Source organism: Fukomys damarensis, unplaced genomic scaffold (assembly GCF_012274545.1).
Source record: "Fukomys damarensis isolate Sample0158 unplaced genomic scaffold, DMR_v1.0_HiC HiC_scaffold_37, whole genome shotgun sequence".
Taxonomy (NCBI): Eukaryota; Metazoa; Chordata; class Mammalia; order Rodentia; family Bathyergidae; genus Fukomys; species Fukomys damarensis.
This window is the reverse complement of record NW_022900949.1, coordinates 69035931-69045201: the sequence shown is the minus strand read 5'-3', so window position 1 is coordinate 69045201 and position 9271 is coordinate 69035931. Positions and strand designations below refer to the sequence as shown.

Sequence of the window (9271 nt, the reverse complement as noted above, 5' to 3'; positions counted from 1 at the left end):
CTGAGCGGGAAAGGGAGGGCGAGCTTCCCGGAACCTGCTGTGGGGCACGGTGCCGGGGGAAGGGTTGCTGACTGCAGGGGTGCGGGAGCTGTGCGGTTGTCGTGGCAACCGCTGGTGTGACCTTGCTGCTGGTGGGGCGGAGTCGCTGGCAATTGCTAGGCATCGGAGCCTTCTCGCCGAGAGGCCTGTTAAAGAGTAGAAAACTGCAAGATCGTCCTGAAGGGGGATAGGGGAAATAGTATCCTAACGTCACGGTTTAGTACTTCCAGTTCTTCAAATTATCCCAACTCTTAGCCAGTCCTTTTACATCTGTACCTCCTCCACGTCTGGTCGGGTTTTGAGTGCTCATAGTCATTATGCGCTGATTTTTAAGTGTGTGTAAATGGAACTTGGTCTAAAAGTGTCCAGTTATCCTCTACCTCCTCCCTTTAAAAGCTGTAGGGTCGTGGACTATATTCCTTTCCACCAGAAACTTGAGGCAGTAGCAAGCAGGGACTCCATGGGCTTGCCCTACAGTAGAAAAATCCAACTTTAGAAAACAAATGCTCTTTCAAATTACGGAAGGATTCATTCACCGTAGGATTTCTTTAACTGTCCAGGGCGCTTGAACTATGATTCCTGCTTTTCAAGAGAGATATGAAGTACAGGATTTACCGTGGAAGGGCTGGTGGGTGTGGTACTAACAAGATGGTGAGCACGAACCTGGAGATTACAGATTTCTCTCTAATCCCTACTCTGCACTCTATTCAGTATGAGTTCATAGAAACCTTTGAGCCTCAATTCCTGCTTTTTTTAAAAAAATTGAATTATTAAATCAGTGATTTCCAGATGTTGGGAATTTTGTGACTCATAACCTGGAGCTACAAAGAAAAGACACATTTGTGTTTAACTGAAAAAAACCCTGAGTATTTACAGTCACCATTATTTATAATAAAGGATAACTTTAGTTTTATGAGCAAGTTACTTTGCTGTGATTATTTTTCCTTTTGACTAAGGACAGTAACCATAGGGGCCTATATAGCACTGCACTTTGAAAACTCATTGTCCCTAGATGTCTCTTTTCAGCACAAAAATTCTGATTCTGGTATTTTTTTTTTCCTAGTACTGGGGATTGAAATCAGGGCCTTCACACTGCAGTATATCTCCAGCCTTTCTAATTAATTAATTTTTATTTCTTTTCGTTTTGAGAAAAAGTCTCAGTAACTCACCAAGTTGCCCTGGCGGGGCTCACGTTTGTGATCCTCCTGGCTTAGCCTCTGGGAATACAGGGTCATGGTTCTGTGTTTTACAGTATTGTTAGTTTTCCCCAGCCTGAACCCTGGAATTTTTACCTTTACCAGTGCTGTGGGTGTGCACACCTGTCATCCTAGCTACTTGGGAGACTGAGGCAGTAGGATCACACGTCCAAGGACAGTCTGGGCAATATAGCAACATCTTAGCTCAAAATAAATGAATAAAAGGAATTGTATTGAGTGAGCATGCTCACCAGTTTTGAGTGTGTGTGTGTGTGTGTGTGTGTGTGTGTGTGTGTGTGTGTGTATAGATGTCAGGAAGGAGGAGAGAGATTGGAAGAAATTCATACATGATTTGCCTCATTCTTTCAATTGGACATTTATTCTAAAATTTGAAACGGCAGGCATCATATAATTCTCTGGTTTTCTTGCCTGTCGGTACTGTTGATTCCTAGGATCCTTGGATATCCACTAGCTGTACCTCAAAATCACCTGGGAAGCTTAAAAAAAAGTCCCCATGGCTATCCTCAGAGATCCAGTGTAGTAGTTTTTCTGGAATCTGCCACCAGTGGGGTGAGTGAGAGATGAACCAGGATTGAGAAACACTGACTTGAGCCACACTGGCTTCATGAGGCCAGAAGTCTCCTGATAACCTCATTAATAGAGGCCTTGAAGAACAAAGGTGTTTTTATGATCTGGTTGGCTGCCTTAAAAAAGTTCAAGAGTGATGTGGAATGACATAGTATCATTGATTATGTAGCTCAAGGGCGGCTTCCCACCCACAGCTTGAACTTCAGCTTCTGCGTACAGCTTCTATGAGTGCTCATAGCTGAAATTAAATAGGGTGACTCCTGGCTATGCTGATACCCAGAAAACTTATCTTCCACTTTGCAGTCCCCTTCCTCCCACAGCCCTTGCTGGAACCTGGGGATTTCTGTTCTCAGTGCCCAGCCTCCTTTTCTGTTGCAAATCTCTCCTTGTCACAAATGGAAAGAGTTCATGTATTTAAATGTACCATAAATACTGTGCAGGTCTCTTAGCAAGCAGAAAGTATTTGCAGTTTTTAAAAAATCTCAAATCAGCTGAAAACTATTCTTTTTTTTAATCAAATTTGGGGAATTAGGAAGAAAATTTAAAGAATAGTTTTGGACTTTTAGTATCATGATCAGTAATTTTTAAAAATTTTATTTAATGAATATAGATGATTTGTAAAGTAAGAATAAAAGCACTGGGCATATAATGCTTAAATATTTAGTTCTCTTTTCTTATGCAGGTAATAACCTCCACAGAATCCTGTAGACTTACTTCTTTAGTTTGAAATGTAGCATTACTGGGGAATGAACAAGAGGCCCTTGAGTTAACCTGAGGCAAATTTGAATCCCTGTTCCATTATTGCTGCCTTTGTGGCCTTAGGCAGGTTACTTAGTTTGAGCTCAGATTCCTGATCTGTAAAATGGGGAGGTGAAATGCGTATACTGAAGGGCTATTGTGAGGATTAACTCAGAATACTAAATCTTTCCATCATGCCTGGTGTAGTGGCATGAAAAAAAATCTCAGTACTCAGGAGGCTGAGGCAGGAATATGGCTTGCCAATTTGAGGCCACGGTGGGGTTCATAGTGCTTCAAGACCAGCCTAAACTATAGCAAGACCTTGTCTCAACAAACAAAACAAAGTAAAACCTCTCAGCATAAGCCTTGTTAGGTGGATTGCTAAGCAAGTGCTAGTTCATTGTTTATAGAAGAATTCATTAATCTGAAAACACTGTGGGCATGATGTATAATTATTGTTTTTTTTTTAGATTTTATTTTTTATTTTAGTGTAATACATTTAGATTTTAATAAACTATAAATGCACTCTTCTATAAAAAATAAAACAAATTGTATAACAATAATTAGAGAACAACAATAGTTATTTCACAGTATACCATAATTTTTTTTTTTTTTTTTTTGGCTTTTTGAGACAGGGTCTCACTATGTAGTTGAGAATGACCTGGCACTTACTATGTAGCCCAGGCTGGTCTCGAACTCACATTGATCCTCCTGCCTCGGCCTCCCAAGTGCTGGGTTACAGGCATGCACCACCACGCCTAGCTCAGTAAACCATAATCTTTAAAGAATGGCCAAAATGTTATTCAGAGTGTAAGTCATATACAGAAAAGATTCTTTTACAAAAAAGAAATAGATAACAGCTTTCTTTTTGGTGAACTAAAAGAAACTAGTAGTATAAATAAAACAAATTAGCATGTGCAGTGAAATATTTTTGAAACAATACAGAATCCTGGGATTATTTTAACTTACCCATATTTCCTATTTATCTTCTAATGTGCTCTTTATTTATATATGTATATATTTTGAGTTTCTAATAACAGAAACCATGCAATATTTGAACTTTTTTATCTGACTTATTTCACTTAATACTATGTTCTCAAGTTGCATCCATTTGTTATTGAATTTTAAACATGAGTTACTGTATGGATTTTATCAATGATGGGTTCATATTTATAGGTATAAGAATAAGCTGTTGTAGCACCTAAGCAAATATTCTTAGTTTTAAAATTTATTTACTAACTTGAATATAATACTCAAGAAAAACAGGTAAATTGGACATCATCAAAATTAGACTTTTGTGGTTCAGAGGACCCTACCAAGAGATTGAAAAGGCTACTGGTGGAATCACAGAAAATATTTTCAAATCATTTATCTGATAAGGGATTCATATCTAGAATATAGGAAGAATTACAACTCAACAACAGCAGCAAAGTTGATATAAAAAACATCCCAGGGGTTTGAAGAGATATGTCTCCAAAGGAGACACATCAGGGGCCAAAAGCATATAAAAGGATGCTTAAGATCACTAGTCATTAGGGAAATGCAAATTAAAGCCATAGTGAGATACCACCCATCTTCGTTAGGAAACACCAGTAAATGTTGCAGAGGATGTGGAAAAATTGGAACCCTTATGTATTGGAACTCACAGAAAGTGAAATATGCAGCCACCTCGGAAAACAACATGCTGTTTCTTAACAACAGCAACACGAAATTACCATGTAATTCAGCAAGTTCACTTCTGCCACCTTTGGATATATCTATACACAAAAGGACTGAAAGCAGAGACCTGAATGGATATGTGTACGGCGATGTTTATAGCATGATTGTTTATAAGAACCAAAAGGTGGATGCAGTTCAAGGGGCTATTGACAAATGAATAGGTAGATAAAATTACAGGCTATTAACCTTAAGAAGAAATGAAATTCTGTTACATGCTGCACTCTGAAGGGACATAAAAGACTATGCAGTTCAGCTTATGTGAGCTACAGAGAGTAGTCAAATTTGTGGAGAAAGAAAGTGGAATGACCGACTGTCAGAGTGTGTGTGAAGGGAAGAATGGGGAGTTATTTCTTAATGAATACATAGTTTTAGAAAAGATGAAAACGTTCTGGAAGGTAGTGATGGTTGTACAACAGTGTGGATGTACTTAATGCCAGTGAACACAGTGAAAAACTTAGCTGCAGGCATTTGTAAGCACCCTACTAAGATTTCAAGGAGAACAGCTTCCAACTCCATCAGCGTGACTTCAAGGAACCACTGTCAGGGGACAGTTGGCCTGCTTTTGAAGGCTGGATCATTTCCAGGGAGGCGTGAACTTGCTCATTCATTCCTGTGAGTGTCTGCAGAAAGGCACTGCCTTGCCTGCCTGCTGCTGGAGGTAAGGAATGTCAGTATAACAGCAGCATTTCCACCTCAGTCCATTGCAAAAGGGCTGTCTTATGAAATAGTATTGGTATTATAGGTTCTACGTTCAGAAGACGGAAGACCTGGTTAGATCCCGGACCTATCCCCTGCCCTCACCAACAAAATTCTAAAGGACAAAAATTGAAAAGACCTCCACTAAGCCAGGTGTGGTGGTGTATGCCTCTGAACTCTGGGAGGCTGAGACAGGAATATCTCAAGTTTGAGCTCAGCTTGGGCAATTTAGAGAGTCCCTGTCTCAAAATAAAAAACATTTTTAAAAGAGCTGGGAATATAGCTCAATGTGAAAGGTACTGGATTCAATCTGTAATAGCAAAAAATGAACTACACTATAGTAGAAAAAGATGAATTATCCAATATATTTATATAATTCAGAAAACACGGGACTATTTAAACTGAAAAGGAAACTTCAGAATCCAAGAATGAAACATAGAAGGTACACATGTGATTACATAAAAATTATGTGGTAAAAGAAGCCAATTAGCAAAGTCAAAAGTAGACTAAAATTATTTACTCTGCATGGCCATTGAAGGGTTAGTATCCCCTTTCCCAGACAACTGCAATTCCTTAAGAAAAATAAATCAACAACTTAATTAAAAAATGGAAAATCAGCAGAAGAGAAACTATACATGGATGACACACGTAGGAAAAGATGGCATGTGCTAGAAGTGGCCTGTGTAATATAAATGGTGCAGACTTTTAGAGTCCATGTTTTCATTGCCACACACAGTCACTGCTGGCGAGGACGTGGGTAAGTACGCATATTCAAACAGTGCTGTGGGCAGCATGAGTTTCTACCGTGTAGGGTGGCAACGTGGCAGTACCTTTTAACGTGTGAAGGGCACCTGTCCTTTGGCCCAACATTGTCACTTTTAGAAATCTATCCCCCACCCCGGTAAATATACAGGTATAGGCCTGTGCATTCCAGGATAGTGTGGCAAAAACCTGGAAATGATTGAATATTTATCAGCAGGGTAGTTAAGTAAATCGTTGCACATGTGTGTATAAGATATAATGAAAAGGATGTTAGATATCAGTGTATTACCTTGTGAGGAAAGATTATCGATAATTAAAAATAATGCAGATTGTTAAATAGTGTAATACAGGAAAAAAGATACAGTAGTGCTCTGTATTGTAATATTTATACTGTGTAAGAGAAAAATGTCGACAATCACACACCAGGCTGCATGTGTGCATTGTGTCCTCTGGGGTGAGAAGGCAGAGAGGGGACGATTATGCTTTTCATTTTCTATCTCTTTACCACTTTACCATTTTTATTTCTGATGTCAACATGTAATGGCACACGTTAGTCCTATAAGTTTAAAAAAACTCAAAGTTAAGAGAAAGTTAACTTGGATTTATATTTTACTTAGTACTCTAGCTTTATCCTGTTTTTCAGAATTGTGGCTTTTGTGGGAAGGGGAGGGGATAAAATGCCAGTTCTGTTGAACTTGGAGTTCCTTAATTTGTACCTAATTTTATTGAGTGACGACAATACGTTAATATTGCTGAACCTTTTTGTCAGAAGAGCTAGGTTGGAGCTATAAATGTATAGTTCTGGTGAAATGCTTAGAGTTAAGATAGGAAATAAAATGTTGGTTTTTAGCTGGGGATTTAGTTCAGTGGTGCTGCCTGCCTCACAAGTACAAGGTCCCGAGTTCAATCCCCAGTACCAAAGGAAAAAAGTACGTTTAGTGTCACATGAATAATGAGGTCATCTCTAGATTCTAAAATGGGATAAGGTTGTATTTCAGAACCTAGGTGCCTAATGTAAGTTACAAATACACCTGAGATTCTGTTACTTAGGTTAGTATTTTCTTTTATTCAGTCTGTAGCCACTAATGTGTTCCATTTCATTGCAGCAAAGTAAATGGTTGTGTTTCTCATTACACATTCCAAGTATACTCTTACTTCCTTTTCAGGGGACTATTTGGTAGCAATTGAAGAGAAAAACAAGGCTATGTTTCTACGCGCTTACGTGAACTGGAGAAGTAAAAGGGCGGAGAACTCTCGCGTGTGTATCCGAATGGTTGGGCATAATGTGGAGGTGCCCTTCAGGGAATCCTTCGGAGACCGGATGTCCATTGTTGAAATGCCCCTCTCTGAGCCCCCGTTGTGCATTTCCTGTTGCCCTGTGAAAGGAGACCTCCTTGTTGGCTGCACGAATAAGTTGGTCTTATTTAGTTTGACATACCAGGCCATTAATGAGGAATTCTCAATATTAGACTTTGAACGTTCTTTAATTATCCACATTGATAATATTACTCCTGTCGAAATTTCTTTTTGTGTTGGATATGTTGCTGTCATGTCAGATTTGGAAGTCTTAATCTTAAAACTGGAATCGGACTCTAAAAACGAAGAGAGAGTTAACCACCAACCATATAAGACCAGCAATCCAGTAAAACAGACAAATGAAGGTAAATGATGAACTTAACTTACCTTCTTATTTTAGTCATAGAGAAAATGGTCACCTTTGACTGTCTCTAAAGAACTCTAGTATGTGTGGTGCCGCACCATGGTATTTATAGATTGTTATGCTGATTACATCAAATTTGTGTTTATGACCTGGCTGTGCATCTGTTTTAATGTATACCATGTAAATGTATTTCTACATATACCTGTTAGTGTAAATAATGGAACAGAGCCATTGCTAGATGAGGGATTTCTAATCCGTGTTCTCACACTGATTAATTAGATGCCATTGGGTAACACCATCTCTGAATTTTCTTGTGTATGAAATGGGGGTGGTGATACATATTTTGTTGTACTTTATCAGTGATTGTGAGGAATAAATGTGCAAATGTACACCTTTTGAAAATTATAGTGCCTTGTAATTATATGAAATGTATACAGATAAAATTATAATATGCCTAATCGGTGAGAGAATATTGTGAAATCTACTTTTCATTCAAGAAGGTAATACTTGGGCTGGGCATAGTAGTGCACGCCTGTAATCCCAACACTAGGGAGGCTGAGGCAGGAGGATCACTGTGAGTTTGAGACCAGCCTGGGCTACATAGTGAGTTCCAGGTCAGTCTCAACTACATAGTGAGACCCTGTCTCAAAAAAAGACAAAAAAAAAAAAAGAAGGTAATACTTGAAGTTGTTATACCCTTAACTTTTTCTTTTTAAGGTTTCAATAATGAAACTTCACAAATTGAAACAGATGATTTTGTTATCTGCCAAAAGCCCATGGAGCTTCTTGGTGAAAAAAGTAAACAGTCTGGAGTATCTGTTACACTGGAATCTACGGGATTAGCTGATGACAAATTAAAATATTTCCACATCCAGCACCTGCTGTATAGGTATTAGCTTTTTACTCTCTAGTGTTTAGTATATCCACATCCAGCACCTGCTGTATAGGTATTAGCTTTTTACTCTCTAGTGTTTAGTACTTATGTGCCATTTAATGTACAGGAAAATTAGACGTTTTCCTCCTTATCTTTTTAAACCCACAGACGTTTTACTCCCGATATTTCCTTCTATGTCTCATCTGATGACATCAGGTTGCATTCCCTTCAGCTGCTACCCATTTACCAGACAGGTGAGTATGGCAGTGCTACAGTGTGGGGAGACGGTGGGTTCTGGGCTGGAGGGGAGAGCAGTGTAGGTTTTAGATTTGTTTTTTCTACTGAGTCTCCCTGTGGCCCTGGACAAGTTTCATAGCAAATACCTGTGAGCGCTAGAAAGGAAAATCAGGTCCGCTAGGAGAAGTGAAGTCATGGAGAGGGTGTGACAAAGTTCATTTTTTATTTTAAAATGGTTCCTAGGTCCAGAAAAGGAAATTAGAGCCCTATTAGAGCAGAGATTTACCTGTATTCCATCTGGGTATTTGACAGAGCTGCTGTGATGACCTCATGAGCAAGGTGGGAAATGTGGACTGAATACAAATTCATTTGGAACAGTGTTCTTCAGCCCTGCTGCACATTGGGTTTACTTGGGTACTTTAAAAAGTACTGATGCTCAGGCTCTGCATGCTGGACATTCTGACTCGGTCAGTTTTGGGGCCTGGCATCAATATTTTTTAGGTGCTCGCCAAGGATCTTACAGACTCCAAAACTGAAAATCAGCAGGAGGCTCTCTACATGCTTATGGCTTGCTTACCATCTTTAGATATTATCTAGAAAATGAAATAAGTATGACTCAAGTCAATGTCTTTATAGCTTTCACTTACTCTTTTCTCTTAGTGAAAATTTCCTGAGTATCTATGTTGAACCTTGTGCTGAATACTAAGGACACAGCAGTGAGCAAAAGGAGACAACACGTTTGCCCTCTGGAGTTAATTGTCT

At 39.0% G+C, this 9271-nt stretch overlaps 1 protein-coding gene across 1 annotated transcript in view; it reads left to right on the top strand.

Moving 5' to 3' along the window:
• The first annotated feature begins 6852 nt into the window (after positions 1 to 6852).
• The window catches only part of Hps3 (HPS3 biogenesis of lysosomal organelles complex 2 subunit 1), a 34237-nt gene continuing 31818 nt past the window's right edge, over positions 6853 to 9271 (top strand). Inside the window, exons 1-3 of the mRNA XM_010625346.1 lie at positions 6853 to 7399; positions 8116 to 8287; positions 8441 to 8526. Coding sequence (XP_010623648.1) covers positions 6853 to 7399; positions 8116 to 8287; positions 8441 to 8526 — 805 coding nt within the window. The remainder of the gene's footprint in view (positions 7400 to 8115; positions 8288 to 8440; positions 8527 to 9271) is intronic.